Source organism: Mesocricetus auratus, unplaced genomic scaffold (assembly GCF_017639785.1).
Source record: "Mesocricetus auratus isolate SY011 unplaced genomic scaffold, BCM_Maur_2.0 Super-Scaffold_100007, whole genome shotgun sequence".
Classification (NCBI taxonomy): Eukaryota; Metazoa; Chordata; class Mammalia; order Rodentia; family Cricetidae; genus Mesocricetus; species Mesocricetus auratus.
In genome coordinates, this window is record NW_024429191.1 from 49,563,050 (window position 1) to 49,589,005 (window position 25,956).

Consider the following 25,956-nt stretch of genomic DNA (forward strand, 5'->3'; position numbering starts at 1 on the left):
CCTTCCGCCCTTCCCCCAGCCCTCTGGTGACATCACCACAGCCAGCTCTTTATATAGGTGCTGGGGATACAAAAACAAACAAACAAACAAACAAAACCAAAAAACAACTATCATGTGGCATACAGCTCAGGTTTAAGACATTCGATTTCAGTTTGGTTCAGGGTCAGCAGATTGACGTAGTTATTCTGGTCTAGTTCAGGTCCCCAGTGGTGAACAAATGCTTCCTGCATTCGGGGCTGAAAGCTGTTGAATCAGTTCAGATCAGTGAGTTATTGCCAAGTTCCTGTTCTGTGGTTATCTCGGGCCATAGGCTTGGGAAGGGAGATACTAAAGTATGTGAGGCCTTACGGGGCAAACCCGTATTCCAGGAGTGCATAGTGTGTCGGAGGAGGTGACAGACATAACATGTACAAGACTGTTACGAAAATTACAGTGAAAAACGGCCAATGTTTTTGTGCCCCATAGGTAGGCCATGAAGGGTTAGTTCATCTGAGCTATTGTTCTTACAACAGACTTAGACTTGACCAGAAACAGACAGATGCAGGCATCAGGGCATGCAATAGTAGTTATTTACTGTTTTTCTCTTTGAATTGTCTCACTCAGCTCACATGGGACACAGCACAGGTGCTCAGGTTAGGAAATTTGCCCTAAAACCCAGCAGAATTGGATGCTAGCACAGGTTTATGTTTCAGGGGCTGTGCCCTTAGCTGCTGGATTCCTCTGGGGTCAGGAGCCAGGAGACGGGACTGTGAATGTAGCTGAGGTGCTGGAGTGCTGTGTGTGAAACCTTGAGTTTGAGCTTCAGAACTGCACACAGCTGAGGGTGGTGGCACTTGCCCATGATCCCAGCTCCCCGGGGTGGGAGGTGGGGGTGTGTGGAGAGCAGAAAACCAGGAGTTCAAGGCCACCCCCCCCCATCTCAAGAAAGAGCATCGAAGAGTCTGTCCTGACTGGTGTGAAGCAGTCACCACACCTGGCCTCATTTTTCTTTTTAGAGAAATCTTTAGATTATCTGCTTAAAAAAATTGTTAGGGGACTGGAGAGATGGCTCAGTGGTTAAGAGCACTGGCTGCTCTTCCAGAGGACCTGGGTTCAATTCCCAGCAACCACATGACAGCTCACAACTATCTGTAATTCCAGTTCCAGGGGACCTGACACCCATGACAAAACACCAATGCACATAAAATAAAAATAAATAAATTTTAAAAATTGTTAGAATTGCCAGGTGGTGGTGGCACACACCTTTAATCTCAGCATTCAGGAGGCAGAGGCAGGCAGAACTCTTAAGGTCTTAACTCTTAAGGCCAGCCTGGTCTACAGAGCAAGTTCTGGGACAGCCAGGGCTACACAGAGAAACTGTCTCAAGTCACCCGCCCTCCAAAAGAGAATTGTTGGAATTATCTTGTTTAAATATTGTAATGTAAATGTAATGTGTTTACATTTACATGCTCCCATGAGTGTGGAGATCAGAGGGCAACTTTCAGGAGTCGGTTCTCTCCTTTTACCATGTGACCTGGGAGGACTGAACTTGGGTTGTCAGGCATGGCAGCAAATGCCTGTACCTGGTGAGTCATCTCACTGGCCTTAAATTATCCTATTCACCATCTGCCTTACCAGCCAGATAAAGGTCTGTGAGAGCAGGGGCTTGGGGTTTTTATCTTTTTTACCTGGTATATAGTAGGGATATATGTTTGAGAAATGACTGGCTATGTTTTGGGGCATTGTGGGAAATAAGTAAAAGTAAGATAGGTTGCCCCCCATCCTGTGTCCGCTGTTTCCAGACATGCAATGATGCCCTATGTGTGTCTCCCTCTGGCCATTGACATCTAAGTGACCCATCATGCATCAGCTGGGAATTTCCACCCTCACTGGAACCTTGCCTGTCCTGTCCTCTGTCCTGAAGCTGGGCTTTGTGCTATCCCAGTCCTCCCTCCGCATCAGTGGTAGACCAGTAGTCTGTTTCTCTGTTTGATGCTATAATTTGTCCTAGTTTCCATGTTTCTCAATTACTTTTAGTATAAAGAATAAAAAGATAATTTAGGCTGAGAGCTAGGGTTGGTGGTGTACACCTTTAATCCCAGCACCCGGGAGGCAGAGGCAGAGGCAGGTGGATCTCTGTGGGTTTGGGGTCAGCCTGGTCTACATAGTGAGTTCCAGGACAACCAGAGCTACATTGTGAGACCCTGTCTAAAAAAATAAAAAAGTTGGCTGAGGATATAGCTCAGTTGTAGAGCCCTAAATTCAATCTCGAGACACACAGACTCTCTCTCTCTCTCTCTCTCTCTCTCTCTCTCTCTCTCTCTCTCTCTCTCTCTCTCTCTCTCTCTCTCTCTCTCTCTCTCTCTCTCTCTCTCTCTCTCTCTCTCTCTCTCTCTCTCTCTCCCTCTCTCTCTCTCTCTCTCTCTCTCTCTCTCCTTCTCTCTCTCTCTCTCATACACACAAAGTCAATAAATGGTAAAAAGTCTAAGCATGGTGGCACACAGCTTTAATTCTAGCACTTGGGGGCTATAGGCAAGTGGACCTCTGAGTTCGAGGCCAGCCTGGTCTACAAAACAAATTTCAAGACAGCCAGGGCTATTACACAGAGAAATCCTGCCTCAAAAAACAAAACAAATAAATAAAAAGTCATGTTTGCATATTATGATTATTGTATTTTCAACTACTCCGTGAATAAAGTTTCCTTATCCCAGGCTCTTAGAACTCTCTCTGTAGACCAGGCTGGCCTCAAACTCAGAGATTCACCTGTCGCTGCTCCTGAGTACTGGGATTAAAGGTGTACACCACCACTGCCTGGCTTGTTTTTGTATTTTTGAGGCAGGGTCTTGCTATGTAGCCCAGGCTGAGCTCAGGCTCATTATGTAGTTCATGCTAGCTAACCTCAAACTTTGAGCAGTCCTTCAGCCTCAGCCTCCTAAGTAACGGAGATTCAGATGTGTGGCACCATGTCTGGCTAGAGTTGGGTTGACTTAATTTTATCCTATATTGGCTGTGACTTGAGAAGGTTCATCAGATGGCATCCATTTGTAAGATGCATCAGGCAGACTGCCTCCTGGAGGCATCCAGCCCGACTAGGGATAACGTTAATGAGACGTAGGAATGGACACATGTCGACGGCGGCTAAAGAAGTCTCCTGAGAATGAGTTTCTAAGCTGTGGTTGGGGAGCGTGGTGGTGGGTGGGCAGGAACCACTGCAGAGGCTTCTGGGAGTCACAGTAGGGTCTCTAACCCTGCTTCTGCTCTTCTCTTCCTGTGCTGCCGGCCACCCACCAGAGGGGCTGTGGCACCCCTGCAGGTACTGGGGGTAGAACCGTGGTGCATGCGTGCTTTGGGGTGAGACAAGTGGGAGTCCAGCCATCGTACAGCTTTCTGAGAGTCTAGTCTTCCCCTTCCTTTCCCTCCACTCAGTGATGGTCACATTGGAGCCTTGTGAAGGGGCTGAGACATATGTCAACGGGAAGCTTGTGACGGAGCCGCTGGTGCTGAAGTCAGGTAGAAGACGCGTCGCAGAGGCTGGGGACATAGCTCAGAGGTAGAGCGCTTGCCTAGCATGCGCAAGGCCATGGGTTTAATTCCCAGTAGCATACACACACAAAGATGTGTTGGAGAGTACAGGCTGGGACGTGGCCTTCCTAGAAAGTGCTAGGGCAGGGCTTTCTGGGTACCTAGGAGCTTGGGATAGATGGGAAAAGCATGGACATAGGAAGGAGCTGCAGAGCCGGGGGGTGGTGGTGCATGCCTTTAATCCCAGCACTCGGGAGGCAGAGGCAGGTGGATCTCTGTGAGTTCGAGGCCATCCTGGTCTACAAAGCAAGTTCCAGGAGAGCCTCCAAAACAATACAGAGAAACCCTGTCTCGTAAAACCAAAAAAAAAAAAAAAAGCATGGACATAGGAAGGAGCTGCAGGAGAGACCAAGGGGTGTGTATTGGTTCTCTTGCTTCCCTGGAGACATGGGAAGAAGATGCCTTCTCCTCCAGCAGCTTACCTTAGTAAGCAGATGCTCCCAGGGCTCAGCAAAGGTGTATTGACTCCGATTGATTCCACCTTTAGGGGTAGTAGGAGAGAGGGTATCGGGTCCCCTGGAATCAAGGGCAAGATCTATGCTTGAACCTGGGGATGGCTTGCTGCTGTGGGTGAGTAAGTCTACTCACCCCTCTTCCCATCTCCAGGAAACAGGATTGTAATGGGCAAGAACCATGTTTTCCGCTTCAATCACCCGGAACAAGCACGGCTTGAACGAGAACGAGGGGTACCCCCACCCCCAGGACCTCCCTCTGAGCCTGTGGACTGGAACTTTGCACAGAAAGAGCTGCTGGAGCAGCAAGGCATAGATATCAAGCTGGAAATGGAGAAGAGGTTCGAAGGGATCCCCACGGGTCTCTCTAAGTCATGGGACCTCAGCATCCTGCTTTGGCGGTACCCACCGAGGTAGCTCCAGAGACCCTCACAGCTTCTTTTTCCCTCTGTCTGACCCCAGGCTGCAGGACCTGGAGAATCAATACCGGAAAGAAAAGGAAGAGGCGGACCTTCTGCTGGAGCAGCAGCGGCTGGTGAGGGGCAAGTTGGGGCGCAGCAGGGTGGCAGAGCCTGGAGAGAGGGCCTAGTGGGCAGATAACAGCGAGACTGGCATCATCTCAGCCTCCTAGCTTTGCTGTTGGTATCGTAGGTGGCATCTAGCTGGAAAAGTTAGGAGAGAAATGTGAACTAGAAGAAAACATTGCCATGTACAGGGGACTAACATTCCAGTTGACAGAGCTCCCTAGACTCCAGTGACCCTGGGCCCCTTTAGATCACTTCCAAGTGCCATTATTTTTGTAAAATTGTTCCTTAAATGGACTTTAAAGTCTTTAACCTAGCAGTAATACTTAGTTATTTGCTGCATAATGACAGCACTGCCGATGGCAGACCATATGTACAGGGTGATCCCTTGAGATCATATCAGCAGATACTGTGTAGCTGCCGTGATTTGTGTCAGTGTGGTCTGTGATGCTCACACAATGATAAGATCACTGTAGGACACATTTCTCAGAACACACTCCGTATTTAAGTGGCACATGACCATATATGCACAAAACCCCGGACTCTGTTAACTGCTGCTATTACTTGGACTTGCCAGCTGCTGTTGTAAGAGGTTCATCCATCAGACATAGCTTTGCTGTGCAGACCAGTCCCTGCAAGGGACACTAAGAGGTAGAAAGGGTCTTGAGTCCAGGTGTACTAATGGGGTGTCGCCCATGTCTTTGGTACAAGGGTGGTCTCTGAGGTGTCCTTAGCCCTCTTCCTCTCTCCCCTCTGACCCACCCCAGTATGCGGACTCTGACAGCGGGGAAGACTCTGACAAGCGCTCTTGTGAAGAGAGCTGGCGGCTGATTTCCTCCCTGCGGGAGCAGCTGCCTCCTACCACAGTCCAGACCATTGTGAAGCGCTGTGGCCTGCCCAGTAGTGGCAAGCGCAGGGCCCCTCGAAGAGTTTATCAGATCCCTCAGCGGCGGAGGCTGCAGGGCAAAGACCCCCGATGGGCCACCATGGCTGACCTGAAGATGCAGGCAGTGAAGGAGATATGCTACGAGGTGGCCCTGGCCGACTTCCGTCATGGACGAGCAGAAATTGAGGCCCTGGCTGCCCTCAAGATGAGAGAGCTGTGTCGCACCTACGGCAAGCCTGAGGGCCCTGGTGATGCCTGGAGAGCCGTGGCCAGGGATGTCTGGGATACTGTGGGTGAAGAGGAAGGCGGTGGCGGAGGTGGCGGTGAGGAAGGAACCCGGGGGGCAGAGGTGGACGACCTCCGGGCTCACATCGACAAGCTGACAGGGATTCTGCAGGAAGTGAAGCTGCAGAACAGCAGCAAGGACCGAGAGCTGCAGGCCCTGCGGGACCGGATGCTCCGCATGGAGAGGGTCATCCCGCTGGCCCAGGTAGGAAAGCCCACTGGCTGCTTCTTCCTCCCCTCCTTCAGCTCTTGCCTGCCTTTTAGGATCCAGCAGCTTCCGTGTCACACCCCAACTCCTCTTCTGCCTTTCGAAGAGGCTTCCTGAAGTCCAGTAGGTTTTGGTTTTTGCTAGAGTTTACAAATCACAGCTTCACAATCCCCAGAAGGATACTAAAAGTAGATTCTATGTGGGCTGGAGAGAAGACTCAGCCATTAAGCTGCTCCTTCTTCGGAGGACCAGAGTTCAGGTCCCAGCACCCACATGGCAGCTCATAGTTGTGTGGAATCAGTGCCCTCTTCTGGTCCGTAAGGTGCTATACACTTGGTGCACAAACATGCACAGAGGGAAATAAAGACATGAAGTAGATTCTACAGGCTTCCATTGGTAAATGCTTGTCTCCTAAACATGAGAACCTGAGTTTGATCCCCAGAACCCACATAAATAAGTTGGGTACATAGCCAGGCAGTGATGACATACACCCTTAATTCCAACACTTGGGAGGCAGAAGCAGGCGGATCTCTGTGAGTTCCAGGCCAGCCTGGTCTACAGAGCAAATTCCAGGACAGGCTCCAAAGCTACACAGAGAAACCCTGTCTGTCTCAAAAAATAAAAAGAAGTTGGGTATAGAGCTGCACGCTTACCTTATAATCCTGGTGCTGTAGGCAAGGCGTGGACATGGATCCCTGGTGCTTGTTGGCCCGCTGCCTAGTCTACTTCGAGAGTCCTAGGGCAGTAAGGGACCCGTCTCTAAACACGAGGCAGATGCACCTGAGAGGACACCGAGGTTGTCCTCTGGTCTACACACACTTGCACCTACACACACATACATACGCCTGTACGAATGCACACATGGTACAGATTCTCGATTATGTATGCTTGGCACGAGCATATAATCCCAGCACTTGGGAGACAGACATAAGAGGATCAGTAGTTCAAGACCAGTCTGAGCTACCACTCAAAAATCAAAGAAAAGGACTGATTGTGACATTCACCAACCCGGCATTCCTAAACTGTATTTTGGTGATCTGTAGCTAATAAGCTCCCGAGGTGTTCCTGAATTACAGTGGCCTTTGAGACCCACTAATGAAGGGTACACAGTGGTTACTGGAAGCCTGATCTTAGGTGTACCTATAACTGACCTCCCCCTGAGTGCTTTGGTAGGGACTGAATGGTGATACTGTCATCTCTCCCTCCTGTGCATGTCTTCATTCAGGGTATACACATTGAAGTGTCTGCCAAATGCCTGGTAATGTGGTAGCCACTGAGATTATATTCCAAGCCTTTTCTGCCCTGTTCCAGCAATCTTCTAAGGGACACCACAGATGGTTGAGTTGGGGCTTGAGGTTACCAAAGACTTCCTCTCCAGTGTGACTTCTAGTCCTGTCCCCTCACCTACTCCACTCCAGCCCCTCCAGCTTGTTGGCTATGCCCATTTCTCAAGGCCTTCGCACTTGCTGGTCCGTTTGCCTCGCTGGTTTTCCCTCAACATCGGTACATCACTTCCTACAGGCCTCGACTCAAGTGCTGACTTCTCAGTGAATCCACGGTGGCCACCCTTAGCTGGCTTCCTGTCCTTCCCCATTCTGTTCTCCATCTAAAGTGGAGCTCAGCCAGTTCTGCCAGCACTTGGTAGCAGGTGCTGGAGGCGGGACTGCTGAAGAGAGGGACGAGGAGACCACACAGCTAAGAGGTGGCAGACGGGACTGAGCTCATGCCGTTTAGTGGGTAGGCCCATGCTCCAGCCATTGTCCTAGCTTCATTGGCTCCAAGCCATACTCTAGACCCCATCCGGCCACTCTAGGTTCTTCTACTGTCCTTCTTGAATCCACATGGCCTCGGGACTCAGCTGTCTTCACATCTCTTTTCTCTTATCCCTCTCCCAGGATCTTGAGGATGACAATGAAGAATCGTGTATGGTCACCTGGGGCCCACCAGAAGGGTCAGAGGCAGTAGAGGAGGCAGTGCCCAATGAGCACTCACCAGCTGTCCGGTCCACCTCACCACCCCTGTCCAGCTGGGAACGGGTGTCCAGGCTGATGGAAGAGGATCCTGCCTTCCGTCGTGGCCGCCTTCGCTGGCTCAAGCAGGAGCAGCTGCGGCTGCAGGGACTGCAGGGCTCTGGGGGCCGGGGTGGGGGACTGCGCAGGCCTCCAGCGCGCTTTGTGCCCCCCCACGACTGCAAGCTGCGCTTCCCCTTCAAGAGCAACCCTCAGCATAGGGAGTCCTGGCCCGGAGTAGGGAGCGGAGAGGTCCCGGCTCCCCAGCCTCCTGAAGAGGTTACAGCCCCCCCTGCCCGCAGGCCTCCAAGTCCCCGAAGACCCCACCGCCCTCGCAGGAATTCCCTAGATGGAGGGAGCCGATCTCGGGGAGGGGGTTCTACACAGCCAGAACCCCAGCACTTCCAGCCCAAAAAGCACAACTATTACCCCCAGCAGCCCCAACCTTACCCAGCCCAGCGGCCAGGGCCCCGCTACCCACCATACACTACCCCTCCACGAATGAGACGGCAGCGCTCAGCCCCTGACCTCAAAGAGAGCGGAGCCGCTGTGTGAATCCCGCGTGCTGGGCAGACGGCCTAGTGGGGCCCTCGCTAGGAGAAAGGTGCCCAAGATGCTGCTTCCCCAAGAAGCCCAGGGACAGGGAGACTGGAAAGCAGAGAGGGAGAGAGAGATGGTCCGAGTAGGTGATAGAAGATGCAGAGTGGCTGAGCTGGAGGCTGAGGGAAGGTAGAGGTGCGGAGTCGGCCAGGAGCAAACCAAAGTAAAGGAGGAGCCAGGAAGTCACCTTGGGGCCACCCGTTGCAAGGGGGTGGAAGTCCCCACAAACGCTGCTATGGGTGGGTGGGTGGGCTTAAGTCTGCATAGCCAGTGTTTGACTTTCTTTTTGAGTGGGTGCGAAGGGGAGAGAACCAAGAGTGAGGGGTTCTACTCCCCGGCTCTTGTCTGTCGGTCTGTCGGTCTGTCTGTCTGTCTGTCTGTCTGTGGTGGGTTTCTGTTTCCAGGGAGGTGTGGTGGGATCCTAAGTCATTCCCTTCCCCCTTCCAGGCCTCCTGCTATATTTAGGGGACCTGTCTGGTTTGGCTGGAGTCCCACGAGAATGTGGGCCCTCTTAATAAGGGATAGCAAACAGGACGCTTGGCTGGTCGGGTTTTAGTAGAGGTAGAGGTTGTATAAGTAAAGTGCATCATTTACTAAGTGTGTCGTCTCACATCATTTCTATGTGCGTTATTTCATGCTGTCACCACCCTGAGCACGCACAAGATTGCCATCCTGTTTTCTTGAATTTAAAACCCGTTCCCTGTCTTCAGGGCGCATAGCTTGTCCTTTAATTTTTGTTTACATCGTATATTTGAAGCGTGCTTCACAAAGGAGGGACAGATGTGAGGGGAGATGGGGTTCTCTCAGCCTGTCTGGGCCTGGGTGGAGGATTTGGGGTTCTACCTCATTGACTCACCACTGGTTTGAAAGGTCTCCTGAGTCTCCCTTTCCTCGGTGGTGAATGCTGGTAAGGCTTCCCGCGCCTGCTGTGTATTTATTTGCATTTTACTTGTGTTACCTGCCCTTCAGCAGGCCACATTCAGCCGCCTGGATAGCATTGGAAGATCACTTCTAAGCCAAGCATTGTGGTGTACACTTTTAACCTCTGCAGAAGCAGGCAGATCTCTGAGTTCGAGGCCAGCCTGATCTGCACAGTGAGTTCCAGGACAGCCAGGGCTACACAGAGAAACCCTGTCTGGAAACGACAATAACAAAACGACAAAATACCACCTTCTAGCTAGATGGGTGTTGTGTTGCATCATTGGGGTGCTGAGGAAAAGAATTGCCACAGCCTAGACTACACGAGACCCTGTTTTAAAGTATCACCCCCTTTAAAAAAAACTCAAGACAGAACTGTTAAACTTTAAAATAAGTTAAATTATGTGTGAGTGTGGGTCTGTGGAGGACAGCAGCGTGTCAGATCTGTGGGACTGGCCTTGCAGGTGCTTGTGAGCCATCTGGCACTCGATTGGGCGTTGAACTCGAGGGTTTCTCTGGGTGTAGCTTTCTAGACCAGGCTGGCCTCAAACTCACAGAGATCTGCCTGCCTCTGCCTCCCAAACACTGGGATTAAAGGTGAGAACCACCACTGCCCATCAGAGAAACCTTGTCTTGAAAAACCAAAAAAAGGCGCACGCCTTTAATCCCAGCACTCGGGAGGCAGAGGCAGGTGGATCTGTGAGTTCGAGACCAGCCTGGACTACCAAGCGAGTTCCAGGACAGCCTCCAAAGCCACAGAGAAACCCTGTCTCGAAAAAACCAAAAAAAAAAAAAAAAAAAAAGTAATATACACCCTAACCAGATGAGCTGTCTAGTCCTGATTTAAAATAATAATAAAAATTATGAGGATAAATTGACAGCTTTAGACGCTCTGGTTTGAGCAGCAAACATAGCAATGCCATATGATCAAGCTTGCAGGTAAAATCGTGCCAAGCAGCCGGGCGTTGGTGGAGCACGTCTTTAATCCCACCACTCAGAATGCAGAGGCAGGTGGATCTCTGATAGTTTGAGGCCAGCCTGGTCTCGAAAAAACAAAAGAAAAAAAATTGTGTCAGGCACAGCCCCAAGCTTGCTAAATTCTGGAGCCCCTGTGTTTTTATCTTGTTACTTGAATTTGAGCTGATGCCCTGCAGCTTCCTGAGATCAGAGCTGTCCAAGCAGCGAGATTGTTCCTTGCATACTGACTGAGAGCTCCGAGCAGGGGTAGGATGAGTTTGCAGTTGCTTTCTATAGCCTGCTGCCGGCTACCTTGACTCTGACACCTCTGGCTGACCGGTTTCCAGAAACCTGTTGACTGTGATTTAGGACCTAGAGTGTAATGGATCGTTTGGTTGCTGTGTTTACTGGAGTGGTTTATGATGTGGTTGGGGAGAGTAAATGTGAGCAAGAAAATGATAGCCTACAAAGGCCCTGCAGTCAGCAAGCTGTGTGGGGCGATGCAGAAGTCGGTCAGGATGGGAAAGAATGGCAGCTGCAACTGATAGCTTTCCTCTAAGGACTGCACTAAGTGAATAGGTATTGCCTGTTTGTTTGCTTGTTTTAATAGGCTTTAATTTCAGTTTTCCACGTCTGTCTTTAATAATGTGAACGGACAAGATTTTGTTCAGATAAGTGACCATGAGTCATGTACATGTGCCAACCTGTGTGTGCATCATGTTTAGTCCTTAATCCCATTTTCATAGGAGAGGATGGTTTTGATTGGGATGAGCTATCCAAATGCATAGTTCTTCAGTGGCAAAGTTAGTGGTCTAACCTAGGCCAACCTGACTGAAGCCTGGACTCCTCCCACCTCTCCAAGATCCACACTGTCCTGTCCTCTTCCCAAGTGTATCACGAGCCAGCCTCTAGCTTCTGGTTTCTCCCCCTTTGTGCTATGAAGAAGTGAGAGCCGCTATTTCACTGCTCTGGGATCATGGGACACTGCCCGAGCAGTCTGCCGGTTTTCTGGCTCTCATGTTTGGCACAGCAACAGTGTCACCCTTGGTTTCCTTGGTAATGCTTTGCTTTTCTTCCTTCCCTCTTCAGAGGGTTCTTTTGCTTTAGTTGCACGTTTAGACTTTTCTGTCACCTGCGCTTTTGTGTTGTAAATATACTTAGAGATCTTTGGCCTCCCCCACCACACACACACACACACACACACACACACACACACACACACACACTTTACATTCATTTCTACAATGATAATTTCTAGGTTTGATTTGATACTGTTATTTTCCTCTAAAAAATAACTGGTTTCGCTTGTTTTTTAAGGTAGGGGACATGTATGTCATCCAGATTGGCTTCAAACTTGTGGTCTTTCTGCCCCAGACTCTTAAATTTGGGTACACTACCATGTCTAACATTCTTTTTTTTTTTAAGATTTATTTAATAAGTATACACTGTTCTGTCTGTATGTCAGAAGAGGGCACCAGTTCTTAGTATAGATGGTTGTGAGCCACCATGTGGTTGCTGGGAATTGAACTCAGGACCTCTGGAAGAACAGCCAGTGCTCTTAACCTCTGAGCCATCTCTCCAGCCCCTTTGTTTAATTTTTGAGACAGAACCTCTCTGTATAACCCTAACTGACCTAGAATTTGCTATGTAGACCAAGCTAGTCTTAAAATTCCCTGTCTTCTGAATTCTGAGATAATAGGCATGTGTCATCACTCCTGGATGCTTTGCCCTTTATTTTGTTTTGTTTTATAAAGGGACAGGGTCTCACTATGCATCCCTGGTACCGGCCTGGAACTCTTTATGTATACCAGCCTGGCCTTGAACTCATAAAAGTCCACCTGCATCTGTCTCTCAAGTTCTGGGATTAAAGGAGTGAACAACCGCCGGGCGTTGGTGGCGCATGCCTTTAATCCCAGCACTCGGGAGGCAGAGGCAGGAGGATCTCTATGAGTTCGAGACCAGCCTGGACTACCAAGCGAGTTCCAGGACAGCCTCCAAAAGCCACAGAGAAACCCTGTCTCGAAAAACCAAAAAAAAAAAAAAAAAAAAAAAAAAAGGAGTGAACAACCATGTCTGGGCTGCTTTTATTTACTTACGATACATTAGAACTGTATTTTGTGTGCATGTGTGCATGCAAGTAGAAGTTAGAAGGCTTTTCTTCCAACATGCGGGGCTTGGGGTGGGACTCAGGCCATGGGGCTTGGGAGACAGGCGTCTTTACCTGCTGAGCCATTTCACTGGCCCCTGCTTAGCCCCTTTAAAGAGTTAGTGTCACCAGCTACCTGATACTGTTTTGCTTCAGGACTGTGGGTATTTTCTTACCATCGCCAGAGTTCCACCCCTCTTGACCAATCGCATCAGCAGCATCACTTTATTTCCTGTGGAAACCTGAGTCTGCGGAGTCTTCTTCATATGCCCATAAAACTGTAGGGAGCTCTACCCAAGGCAGATGGTCTTATGTTTCCTACTTAAACTAGCATGACTCACCAGCACGGATTTGGTACCCTTGGTATTCTGCTGTCTCATTAATACTTCTGGCTTGACACAGTGGCTGCACAGTTGTACACACTCAGGAGGCTGAGCCAGGACAACTGTTGAAGGCTGAGGCCATGCTGGGTCAGCCCAGGCAGCACAGTGAGACCGAAAACAAAACAAAGAGCCCAGTGGTGGCGCACACCTTTAATGCCAGCACTCAGGAGGCAGAGGCAGGCGGAACTCGGAGTTTGATGCCAGCCTGGTCTACGGTGCCAGTTCCAGGACAGCCAGGGCTCACAGAGAAACCTTGCCTTGAAAAAAACCCAAAACAAAGAAGACAACTCTGTCTGCTTGGTTAAAGGTGACTTGGTATTCACTTCTCCAGGTCAAAAGCCCAGCAGTCTCTGCTCTGGCATACACATTCTCACTCCTACTGTCTGCCCTCCTGTCATTCTTTTCCTGTTTGTTTGTTATTGGGACAAGGTCCCATTGTGTAGCCCTGGCTGATCTAGTCCTTGAACTTACAAAGATCTGCCTACCTCCCCACACTGGGATTTAAGATGTATGCCCATGATCCTCTTTTGTCATTCTTGAAAGGCAAGAGGAGGCTGTGTCATCATCTGGTGGGGTCTCAGGAAGGGTCTGGTCACCAGATGTGGGCTTCAGAAACGGCTTCTCTCAGCCCTAAGCAATGCCACACACATGGGAGCTGGCATTGGCCGCAGTGTTCATGACAGCCTCAACTCCAGTTCTCTGTTCTTTCCTCCCGGAGAAGGGCTGTTTCAGACGCACGAAAGTCTTGCTGTGTGTGACAAGTGGTAGCTCCTAGGCTGTAGCTGGTTTCTGGCCTGGACTGAGAAATTCTCACAGCAGCAAGCTGTTTTAGGAAGTGACCCTGGTGGTCACTACGGTGAGCCTCCTCTAAAACCCCACTGACCCACTGAAGCTTTTTATTTTTTTGTAAATGACCATGAGAAATGCTCTGGATTCTTGCAAAGCTGAAGAGAAGCAGCTCTCCTTCCCTAGAGTCCAGGCCATGTCCCTGTAGGTGAGAAATTTGCACGCTGTCAGGAACTGTGGCGCTCATAGGCCTGGGTTCCCGCCTCACTAATTACCTGTGTGCTCTGGGTGCATCCGTGAGCCTCAATTTTCTCCTTCTCGGTCCAAAGGCTGTAATAATTCAATGAAACTGCGGGGAAATAAAGCCCGGAGAAAGAAGGGAGGTGTTGCAAAACAAGGTGAGTCCTAAAGCGATGCCAAAGCCTCCCTGCAGCTGGACCCTTATCAAACAGGCATTCCCTATACCCTTCCCCCCCTTCCCCCAGGCGCGCTTGTCTCCTGTTTTCCGCTAGGGGGCGAAAAGGCGCAGATTCCCTGGAATGACGCCTGTGCTTGCGCGTTCACAGAGCCTTGAGAGAGCCTGGGCGTGCGCGATAGTGACAACCATTGCCCTTCCCACCTCCCCACCCCCTCACCCCCCACCCCCGTCCCGTCCCGAGGACGAAAAGTGCATATGCAGGTCAAGCTGGTACTTCTGCCTCTTGCTGCGTTGTAACTAGTTCTGGGGATGAGATTAGAAGACCAGACAAGAGGGAAAGGAACTTGCCGAAATTCTTCCTCCTGGATCAGTTTTCATCCTTGTTATTCCGAAGGGAAAACCTGACTCCCTTAGGAGCACCCAAAAAGTGGAAGAGAAGGGACGTTCCCCTGAGCAACTTCTGCCATGTGTAATTTACAAGATCAGTGAAACTTAGAGGAAATGGTGCTTCCCTACTAGAAGTTTGGACTGGGTTTTACTTTGTTTGAAATTTAACAATTAAGGTAGAAGGGGACTGGAGAGACAGATGGCTTAGAGTGTTTAAGACCTCTTGTTATTCTTAAACAGCGAGTTCGGTTCAAAGAGTTCAGTTTCCAGCTCCCACATGGGGAAGCTCCAAGTACCTCCAACTACCGCTCCACGGGATCTGGTGCCCTCTACTGGCTTTCACAGGCATCTGCGACATGTGTGTGTGTGTGCACACGCACTACACTTTTTTTTAATAAAACGAAAAGTAGAAGGAGAAACTGAAATAATCCGCCTTCCCTGCCCAGTAGCTATTGCTTGCTCCTGAAGGTGAATCTTAAAATGTCCCTCCAACAAGAATTTATCTATCAGATTGGTTTTACTGGCACAGGGTCTCGTTTAATCTGGTCTTGAACTCACTGTGTATTTGAGGTTGACCTTAAACTCCTGATTCTTCTGCGTTCAACTCCCAAGTGTTGGAATTATGGTTTTTCTACAAAGATTCAGTATACATTGGTGAGTCGTTAACTTTGTTCCCATGGGAACTGGAGAGCTGACTCCGTGGTTAAGAGCATTTGCTCTTCTTACAAGAGGACTCAGGTTTAGTTAACCTAGCACTCATCCAGCTGCTAGCAACCATCTGTAACTCCAGTACAGGAGGTCCCATGCTCTCTTCTGGCCTCCAGAAGTGCCAGTCACACACAGTGTGCATTCACACGTGCAAGCAAAACTCATATGCTTAAGTGAGAAATGAATAAATCGTTTAAATGTGTACTTTTGCACGCCTTTAATCCCGTCACGTGGGAGGCAGAGGCAGGTGTATCTCTGTGAGTTCAAGGTCAGCCTGGTCTATAAAACAAGTTCCAGGACAGCCATGGCTACATAATAGAGAGACCTGGTCTCAAAATAAATAAAAAAAAAACATAAAATGTGTACTTTTTGCCAGACATGATGATGGCAGTCTCTCTCTCTCTCTCTCTCTCTCTCTCTCTCTCTCTCTCTCTCTCTCTCTCTCTCTCTCTCTCTCTCTCTGTTTTTTTTTGAGACAGTGTTTCTCTGTATTGTTTTGGAGGCTGTCCTGGAACTCGCTCTGTAGACCAGGCTGGCCTGGAACTCACAGAGATCCTCCTGCCTCTGCCTCCCGAGTGCATGGGTGCTTCTTTTGTCTGAGTGTGAGACAAGTGATCACTGTGTTGCTGGAGTTGGAGCTGCGTGGCTGACGAGGCAGAGTGCTGGGAAAACTGCATCTGCAGTGAGAGAGGCCAGTCCCACAAGAAGGGCGCTGGGAAGCAGGCTGTGAAGGCTCACCGTTAGAGGAGTGCCTGGGGTGGCTGCTGCTTGGGGGACTGTAAGAGCCTGTTGTGTGTGGGGGCTGCTGAAGGATGGATACTTGAAGGAGGATGTGGAAGAACCTTAATGAAGACATCCCTGGGGTCTGCCATGGTGTTCACAGACGAGAGATCTGAAGGCTGAAAAGGAGAAGGTTGATAGATTACTGTAGCTTTTGGTGACAAGAGCCTAAAGACTTGAATTCCCACAGGTGGGGTGGGGGAGGGGCATGGAGAATAAACAGGGATCTAACTTTCAGAAGTGCAGAACCCTTCTTACATGGAGCCCCCTCCACCCCCGTATGTCTTGGTGGCCAGGTCCCCTGGGCTCCACCACAGGGCTAATATAGATTTAAAGTTATTGGTTGCAGCCGGGCGTTGGTGGCGCATGCCTTTAATCCCAGCACTCGGGAGGCAGAGGCAGGCGGATCTCTGTGAGTTCAATGCCAGCCTGGTCTACAGAGTGAGTTCCAGGACAGCCTCCAAAGCCACAGAGAAACCCTGTCTCGAAAAACCAAAAAAAAAAAAAATAGTTATTGGTTTCAACTCAGTCCACCCTAATTCCATAGGGTCGTGTGCCCTCAAGAGCATAGCACTTCCTATGGATGGTGTAAGAGTGTTTAGGACCCTGACACTGTCCTCGTGCAGCAGCCAAGAAGTCAGCATTGTGTGGGGGAAGAGGCAGGCAATGGGAAGGATTTTTTCCAAGCTTCCCACGCCTGATCATTTGCCTCCTCTGCTCATCTGTTAGCCTAGGCTAGTGGTTCTCAAACTGTGGGTCACGACCCCCCTCAGATATCAGATACCCTGCATATCAGGTAGTTACATTATGATCCATAACAGTAGCAAAATTACAGTTGTGAAGTACCAATGCAACATTTATTTATTTTTGAAACAGGATTTCTTTGTTAGCCTTGGTCACCCTAGGACTTGCTCTGTAGACCAGTCTGGCCTTGAACTCACAGAGATCCGCCTGCCTCTGCCTCCTGAGTGCTGGGATTAAAGGAATGTGCCACCACTGACCAGTCCACAACAAAATATTTTTATGGGTGAGGGTCACCACAACATGAAGAGCTGTATTAGTGTCACAGCAGCAGGAGTGTTGAGAACCACAGGCCTAGATGGTTGCTGGGGTTCTGGGTTTCAGCAGCCTTTAACATTGTGGTGCTGAGGTTGGGGAGAGAGGGCTAGCCCTGGGGTGTGTGAACTGTTGGGGCTGATGAACTCTTCTTCCTGACTTTGGGGACATGTCCTACGTCTGTGTAGACGTCAACCCGACGGATTTTGTGGTCTTTGGCTTTGGCCTCCTGCTCTGGCCTTCCATCTGCCACTCCCTGAACACCTGCCTCAGGTGTGAGAGGACGTGTGCGCAGCATGAATCCTTATCTTTTGTTTCCCGCTTCCACTGGTTTCTCCCGGGTTCCAAGTCTCTCCCCAAGGTTGGAAAGGGCCTCAGTTCTTTTTTTTTTAATTAATTAATTTATTTTGCATACAGTGTTCTGCCTGCATGTATCCCTGAAGGCCAGAAGAGAGCACAAGATCTCATTACGGATGGTTGTGAGCCACCATGTGGTTGTTGGGAATTGAACTCAGGACCTCTGGAAGAGCAGTCAGTGCTCCTAACCACTGAGCCATCTCTCCGGTACCACGGGTTCCTTTTCCTGGAAGTTCTTGACACCTCATAGCCTCCTTGGCTGGCTTGTTCCACTTCACCTGCAAGTCTCATCCTAGCTGCCATTGTCACGGGGAACCTTGAACCCTGGTGTAGTTAAGTACACTTTTCTGCAAGCTTACCCTGGGCTCATGCATTTTGCTGCACTCCTCATGCAATCATAGAGACACATTTCGTGCTTGGGAGCTCCTTGACTCTGCTTGTTGAGGTTACAGAGTAGGTTTCGTTCACCTTTTGACTGTGAACCGTCGGTGTAGTAGGAGAGAAGCCATCTTGCAGCTATGAAATGGTCGCATTAAGGTGCGAGTGATAAGTGCCAGAAGAGCCGCTTCAGGGCCACCGTGCCTGTGGCTTCCGAAAGCCTCTCTTGGTTTCCTGGCAGCTGGCGGAGATGGTTGCCTGTCTTCCTCCAGCTGAAGGAAGTATCTTGGGAATGAGTCTGAGATCAAGCCAGCCCAAGGGCTCGGGCTCAAGAGCCTCAAGGGATGCTTAAGGAGCTGTATAGCCATAAACAGGCAGATGTTCCTGTTGACAGGGCGGTTGTCCCATAGTGGATGGAGCAGGAGACTAAGCAGTGGAAGACTGCGTTACTCAACTCTACTCTAGTTGGTTTCTGTTTAATTATGTTTTTATTTATTCGAGGACAATTTCATACATATATATATAATGTACTTTGATCATATTCACCCCTACTCCCCAGACCCATCCCAACACCCTCCTCTTCCCAACTTCACGTCTCCTCTTCTGTTTTAATTCTGTTACCCACTGAATCCAATTGGTGCTGCCTGTATATGGATGGTTGTGGAATGACCTACTAGAGCAGCCACATCCCAAAAGAAAAATACGTAACTCTTCCTCCCCCACAGCCATAAAGAGCAAATAGCTCCCTAGGAGTGGGCCTCACAACAGCCCTACCCTCCCACCACACCTGCTGGAATTTTAATTGGCTCCGTCTTGCCTAGATTCTGTGCAAGTAACCATAACTGATGTAAGTTTATGAGTGCAACCGCCTTGTCATGTCCAGAACACAGCATTCCACAGCTCTCTTCCCCATCTTTCAGCTCTTACATTCTTTCCTTCTTCTTTTTTTTTTTTTGGTTTTACGAGACAGGGTTTTTCTGTATTGTTTTGGAGGCTGTCGGTCCAGCCCGGCCTCGAACTCACAGAGATCTGACTGCCTCTGCCTCCCGAGTGCTGGGATTAAAGGCGTGCGCCACCACCGCCCGGCTACATTCTTTCCTTCTGCTATGCCAAGATTCCCTGAGCCTTGGTGAGGGGTACTATTGATGTCTCATTCAGGGCTGAGCACTTCACAGGTGCTTACTCTCAGCACTTGGACTAGTTACCAGTCTGCATTAACCACTGCCCACTGCAAAAAGAAGCTCCCCTGACCAACGTTGAGAGCTGCACAAATCTATCCATACAAACACAAATATTTGGAAAGTTGTTTGACAACTTAAACATTTAGCCACATAATAGAGGGCTCCCTGCTAGGACCTATGTTTCCCAGCCATGGGCGTTTGACCTGGCTTACAGTAGCAGTAGGCATCACTTTCCTCCTGTGAAGCAGGCCTCACATCAAGCCCAGAAGCGGTTGGTTACTCCTGCGACTGTCAAGTCACTATTGTATCAGTTGGTCTATAGTGAAGCATGCAGAGACCAGTGTCAGGGAAAACTATAGATTCCTTCCTTCCTTCCTTCCTTCCTTCCTTCCTTCCTTCCTTCCTTCCTTCCTTCCTCCCTCCCTCCCTCCCTCCCTTCCTTTCTTCCTTTCTTCCTTTCTTCCTTCTTTTTAGTCCTAGCTGTTCTAAAACTAGCTTTGTAGAGCAGGCCTGCCTCAAACTCATGAGATCCACCTGCCTCTGCTTCCCAAATGCTGGGATTAAAGGCATGTGCCACCACCGCTCAGCATAGATATTTTTTTTCTACCAGCAGCAAGCATAATAGCTTCTGGTAGTATAAAAGCTAGCCTGGGAGTCCAGGTCAATTCTAGATAGAGTTTTTTCCTTGTCCTGAAAACAAATTGTATGGCATCTTCAGCAATACACTATTATTTAGTTATGGTGGATAGACAAGAGAAATGTCAGTAGCCTGAGCTGTTGGAGGGGTTAAGGTGGTTGTTAATTTGTTTACTTTTCTGTTTTTTGTTGTTATTTTAATTTTTTCTTTTGGGACAGGATCTTCCTGCAGCTCAAGCTGGCCTCAAACTTGTGCTAGTCCTCCTGCCTCTGCCTCCCCAGTGCTGGAATTATAGGTGCGACACACTATATCTGCCTCGTCTGCGTTCTTGTTATTTTCTTCACTCCATGATAAGAACTCATTGACCAAACGCACTCCTTGCCAATCGTCCCTTGAGCCTAGGATGACTCCAATTTGTTTTCTGACAGTGCCCTTCTTTGAAGTCCACACGCCACTGTCTTTTTTTTTGTTTGTTTTGGTTTTTTGAGAGACAGGGTTTCTCTGTATTGTCTTGGAGACTGTCCTGAAACTCACTCTGTAGACCAGGCTGGCCTCGAACTCACAGAGATCCTGCTGCCTCTGCCTACTGAGTGCTGGGATTAAAGGCGTGAGCCACCAACTCCCGGCTTCATCACCTCTTTGAAAAAAATCTCTGAGGAATGGTCCCTTTCCCTGCAGGCCTGTGCAAGCATCAGAAAGAGATGTGGCTGCAGTCCGCAGCCTTAATGCAGGGAAAATGAAACAGCCATTCTGTTGCACTGAGTTTCAGAGCTTCAGTGCATTGACAGGAGAGCAACCTGCTTCTCCTCCCTGATCTGGCTGCGGCCCTGCTCCTACCCCACTGTCCACTTTATATCCCCTTTCCTCCCATCAGACCCCCCAGCCTTTCATACCAGGCTAATTCACCTCTCCCTGTGGGATTTAAAAATGTACGACCCTCATGGCCTTGGTGGCACAGCACCTGTAATCCTAGCACTTGGGACACTGAGGCAGGAAGATCACGTATTCGAGGGCAGCCTGGGCTACATAGCAAGACCCTGTCTCAAAAACGAACTACCAAAGCTAGAGAGACAGCACAGCAGTTAAGAGCGCTGGCTGCTCTTCCAAAGGACCCAGATTCAATTCCCAGCACCCATGTGGCACCAAGCAACCTTCTATCACCCAGCTCCAGAGGATCCAATGACTTTTATGACCTCTGTGACACCAGGACATACATACATACGTACGCTCACACATACACAAAAAAATTACTTAGGACAATAAAAGCTTTCTGGAAAGATTTCTACACTCCTGGTTCTATCAGAGAAGATTCAGAAGAAGGGAAAGAAATCTAATTCAGAGAGGAAAGGGGTCTTGTGACCTTCGGTGTCTCAGTGCTGAGGACGGCAGTTGCTACTCAAACACATTCTTTCCAGGGAATAGATAAAATGCTTACACCGCAGGCACATGGGCTAAGTAACCGGTGCTGCCCCTCTCTAGAGATAGAGAGATCCCATATCTCTATCTACCACTGTGGACACTTTGTTGCAGAGAATTCAAGTAATTTGTCTATAGTCACACTGCTAGCAAGAGGCCCAGAATCCATGCCCTTGGTCACTGTACTGATAAAAAGGGAGTCATTATCTCAGTTAACAAACAGTTGAACATATGCCGCAAGTTAGACAATTAGGGAGCTGCATGAATAAATATGGTCTTTGCTCTCAAGAGGAGGCTAGCCAATGGCATGATAAGCTCATATGTAAACAGTAAAACTGAACGATATGGCCTCCAGTGAGAGGCACATAAATTCCTTCTATGGGAATTCAGAAGAGAAGAGAAAAGATATCTCACACCCACATCTGCTAATGACTGTGAAGAAAGCTTCACTTAGAAAGGGGAATGGGTGGTGGTGGCGCACACCTTTAATCCCAGCACTCGGGAGGCAGAGGCAGCAGGATCTCTGTGAGTTCGAGGCCAGCCTGGTCTACAGAGTGAGTTTCAGGACAGTCTCCAAGACAATACAGAGAAACCCTGTCTCTCAAAAAACCAAAACAAACAAAAAAAAGACAGTGGCGTGTGGACTTCAAAGAAGGGCACTGTCAGAAAACAAATTGGAGTCATGGGAAGACGAGACAAGACAGTGAAACAGCTTGGGATTCAGGGTTCAGACTGCTTTTCACTTTGTGGCCTTGGGTTTAATCATCGAAAAGATGCCAAAGAGCTGGGTGTGGGAGCACATGCTTAATCCCAGCACTTAGAGAACCAGGCAGCAAAGCCAGCCTAGAACATGTACTGAACTTGAGGTCAGCGAGAGCCGGTCTCAGATCGGAGCAGGGGAACTGGAGAAATGACTCAGTTGTCCAGAGCACTTGTTGCTCTTGGAGAGGACCTGGGTTGGGTTCCCAGCACCCACATGGTGGCTTACAAACTTATGTTCCAGGGGATCTGTTATCCTCTTCTGACCTCCTTGGGCACCAACAATGCACATGGTACACAGACATACATGCAAGCAAAACACACATAAGATATAATGAGGAAGTCTAATAAGGAAAGAAACAATTCCAATATGTTTTACATCCCATTTTCAGGAAAAATGTAGGGGAGGCAACACTCTTTAGACTGAAGGCAGAGCTGGGCGTGGTTGTGGTGGGGGCGGGGGCGGCAGTGACTGGGGCTGGGTGTGATGCTTCTCAAGGCAATGACAAGAATGTCCTGAAATTAGATTATAGTAGTGAATGAGATGATAGAGTGATTGCACTACACCTAAAAAATTACTGGATTTTAGTTCATATTTTAAACATGAAAGCTTCCTTCTGAAGTGGAGCAGAGAGGAAACTCTAAGGGCAGTCAGTTCTCCACTGAAGATGGGCGGAGAAAAGACTGGGAGTGTCTGAGTAGTTGAACGATGTGGATGGCGAGCACTTAGGCATCACCCTGCTCATCTCTATTTTGATAATATGTTTGAAAGTTCCCATAATAACAAGCAAATTGCTGGGCGTTGGTGACACACGCCTTTAATCCCAGCACTCGGGAGGCAGAGGCAGGCGGATCTCTGTGAGTTCGAGGCCGGGCTGGACCGACAGCTTCCAAAACAATACAGAGAAACCCTGTCTCGTAAAACCAAATAAATAAATAATAAATAACAAGCAAATTAAAAACAAAAAACTAAGATACATGTGGGAATTGAAAGGACAGAAAATAGTGGTAAAAGGTGAAGCAAACTCAACCATGCCATCAGAAAGCAGGACTACACGTTTTAGGAACACGTGGACAGAGTGGGTCTGGTTTGGAGCATTTAGAACCACAGCAAGAATACAGAGGAATCTAGAATGTCCATAGCTGAACTTGTTAAAGCATTTGCTGTACAAGCCTGAAGTTACAAGTTCAGGTCCCCAGAGCCTCTGGAATAAAAGCCAGATGGGGGTGGCGTGTGTCTATGGCAGTCTGGGAGGCAGATACAAGAGAGCTTCCCAGAAGCTTGCAGGCCAACTGGCTTGGGATACACTGTGCAGTGGCAAACAGCTAGAAAGACCCAGGACACCCAAGGTTGTCCTCTGACTTCTACAGGTTCAAAATGACATGCACACACCCTCACACACAGATATGTACACACACACACACACACACACACACACACACACACACAGGAGTGAATAAATATCTAAGGTTGTCCTCTGACTTCTACAGGTTCAAAATGACATGCACACACCCTCACACACAGACATGTACACACACACACACACACACACAGGAGTGAATAAATATTAAAAGTAATATCTTTTCTTTCTTCAAGTAGTACTCTATAGGTACCAAAAAAGTGAGTGAGACAATGAAGAGGTAAGAAGTATTTTGGACATGGAAAAGATGGCTCAGTCAGAAAAGTACTTAACATGAGAGTCTGAGGACCTGAGTTCAGTTCTCAGAACTCACAGAGAAAAGCCAGGTGTGTTGGCATGTCGCTGTAAGTCCAACATTAGGGAGGCAGAGACAGGAGGATACCCAGGCCTCACCAGCCATCCAATCTAACCAAATTGGTGGAGTCCAGGTCCAGTGAGAAATTTTGTCTCAGAACTTAAAGTTGAGGGTTGGCAAAGTGCCTTAGTCGGTAAAGGCACTTGGTGAGAAACCTAGCAACCTGAGTTTGTTACCTGGGACCCATGTAAAAGTGGAAGGAAAAACCCAGCCACAAAGTTGTCCATACATACTTGACCACACACACACACAGGAACGATGAAATAATTAATTTAAAAATAATAAAGAGGCTGGTGGTGGTGGTGACTCATGCCTTTAATTCCAGTACTTGGGAGGCAGAGGCAGGCAGATCTCTGTGAGTTCGAGGCCAGCCTGGTCTACAGAGCGAGTTCCAGGACAGCCTCTAAAACAATACAGAGAAACCCTGTCTCAAAAAAACCAAAAAAAAAAAAAAAAGGTAAATCAAAACCCCAATTTGATGCCATTATCAACTACAGTAAGAAAAAAAAACCTTTGACAAGTACGTTAGTTGGTGGACTCTGTGACTCTCCAGGTCTCCTAGTACAAGTTGGTAAAAGCAACTACCACTATTGGAGAGGATCCGAGTTCCACTGCCTGCACCTACGTCGGGTGACTCACAACTGCCTGCACCTTCAGCTCCAGGAGGAATCTATTGCCTCTGGCATCCATTGGCACCCCTCATGATTAAAAATAAGTCTTTATTTTTAAAGTAAGAAGAAGGTGGGGGGAGATGTAGCTCAGTGATAGAACAGTTGTGTATGTATGAAGCCCTAGACTCAGTCCCTGTACCTCCAAATAAGTAAATACATGAGTAAAAGAAAAGAAGGGAGGGACAAAGCCAGGTTTCCTGCAGAAGACACAGGCTGAGAACACCAGGGTCGTTAGGCTTGGCCTAAGTCTGTTCTGGCCCTCCCTCACAAAGCCTAGGAGGTTAAACCCAAAATTCCAAGGTGTGTTAGCCAAGCTCAACCAGCTGGACTGTATCATTATTCTAAGTGGGAGGCACCATCCCATTCTCGCTGTCTCCGTTCTGGGGTTATGCTGGCTGAAGGCCAAGGCCAAGACTCAAACCAAAGTCCAGGCCCCTTCTGGAACTCCACAATCAGTTCCTGCTCAGGCTTAGGCCCAGAACCGTACAAAGGCCCTAACCAAGTTCTTCCTTCTCCCTTTTCTCCTCCGTCCTCTTCCCTCCCCACCTCTCCCCCACTCTAAGACTTTGCCTACCTAAATGTTTGTGCTGAAATCAATCAAAACTGACAAAATTAAGAAATCAAATCTTGGACGTAAGTTTCAGTTCAAGGAGTGAACTACCCCACCCAGGTTCGTGTGATGACGTTCACGCCTGTCCAGGCTTGGCTCAGGAGGTCCCTCCAGTAAGAATAGATAAGATGGGAAAAGATAGAGCCCAGGGACCTACCCTAGAAATGTGAATATGATAAAGGTCACGTCACAGCACAATAGGCTGTGTGGAGGGTTATCTAATAAATAAGAGTTCGCAGAAATACAAGTGTCTATAGACACATGGAAAAGTATTCTCTCTGGTACCTGACAAAGAGGCAAACCAAGGCCGCCAAGATGACTCAGCAGGTAAGGACACTTAGCACCTGAGTTCTATCCCCAGGACCCGCACGATGAAAGAAGTAAATAAACTCTTTCAAGTTGTCCTCTGACTGCTATGTGCATACCATGGGGTCACACACTCACACACTTGAAAAAGAAATCAAGACACTAACACGATACTTTTTATCATCCAAGATAAGGGAAAAATTATTTGACAAATATTTTAGCTGGCTCAGCGAGTCTCTAATCCTGCCAGCACGCATGGTGGATGACAGAGGCTAAGTCATCAGAAGAGGAAGTCGGTCACATGGCAGGTTATCACAACAAAGTCCCGTGACAAAGCTGCTCTCATACTGGCTGCTTTCTTTGTTGGGTAACAGGACATAGCCATGGTGAAGGCTTTTAAGAAAGACTGCAAAGGTTCTTTTCTGAACAGTGGTCTGGTCTGCTCTGCCCTCCTGCTGGCAACCGCATGAGTGTCCCTGAGCCAGCTCTCAAAGATGAGCTGGGAAAATGAAACAACGCAGTAGTTCCTTGTAAGCCCTGAACAAGGTACAGCAGGACTATGGATGTCTGGAAGGAAACTGCAGGGCACACCAGAACAAAGTAGGTCAAAAGTCTCGTCCCAGCTGTGGGTTAGTTCTTGGTTTGGACACTCAACTGAGCCATGGAGAGACCCTCTGTATCCTGTGCATCAGTTGCTAACTAAAAGCTTTCACAGGATCTGTTTTTTTTAAACATTTATTTACGTGTCTGTGTGCAAGTATAGCACCTTCGGAGACCATAAGAGGGTTTGTCCTGGAGCTG

The 25,956-nt window shown here is 48.7% G+C and overlaps 1 protein-coding gene across 1 annotated transcript in view; it reads left to right on the forward strand.

Moving 5' to 3' along the window:
* Kif1c (kinesin family member 1C) overlaps window positions 1-9,122 on the forward strand; it is a 28,439-nt gene extending 19,317 nt beyond the window's left edge. The window contains exons 19-23 of the mRNA XM_013111736.3: window positions 3,406-3,489; window positions 4,168-4,354; window positions 4,476-4,548; window positions 5,305-5,913; window positions 7,812-9,122. Coding sequence (XP_012967190.2) covers window positions 3,406-3,489; window positions 4,168-4,354; window positions 4,476-4,548; window positions 5,305-5,913; window positions 7,812-8,480 — 1,622 coding nt within the window. The 3' untranslated portion in view covers window positions 8,481-9,122. The remainder of the gene's footprint in view (window positions 1-3,405; window positions 3,490-4,167; window positions 4,355-4,475; window positions 4,549-5,304; window positions 5,914-7,811) is intronic.
* The last annotated feature ends 16,834 nt before the right edge of the window (window positions 9,123-25,956 follow it).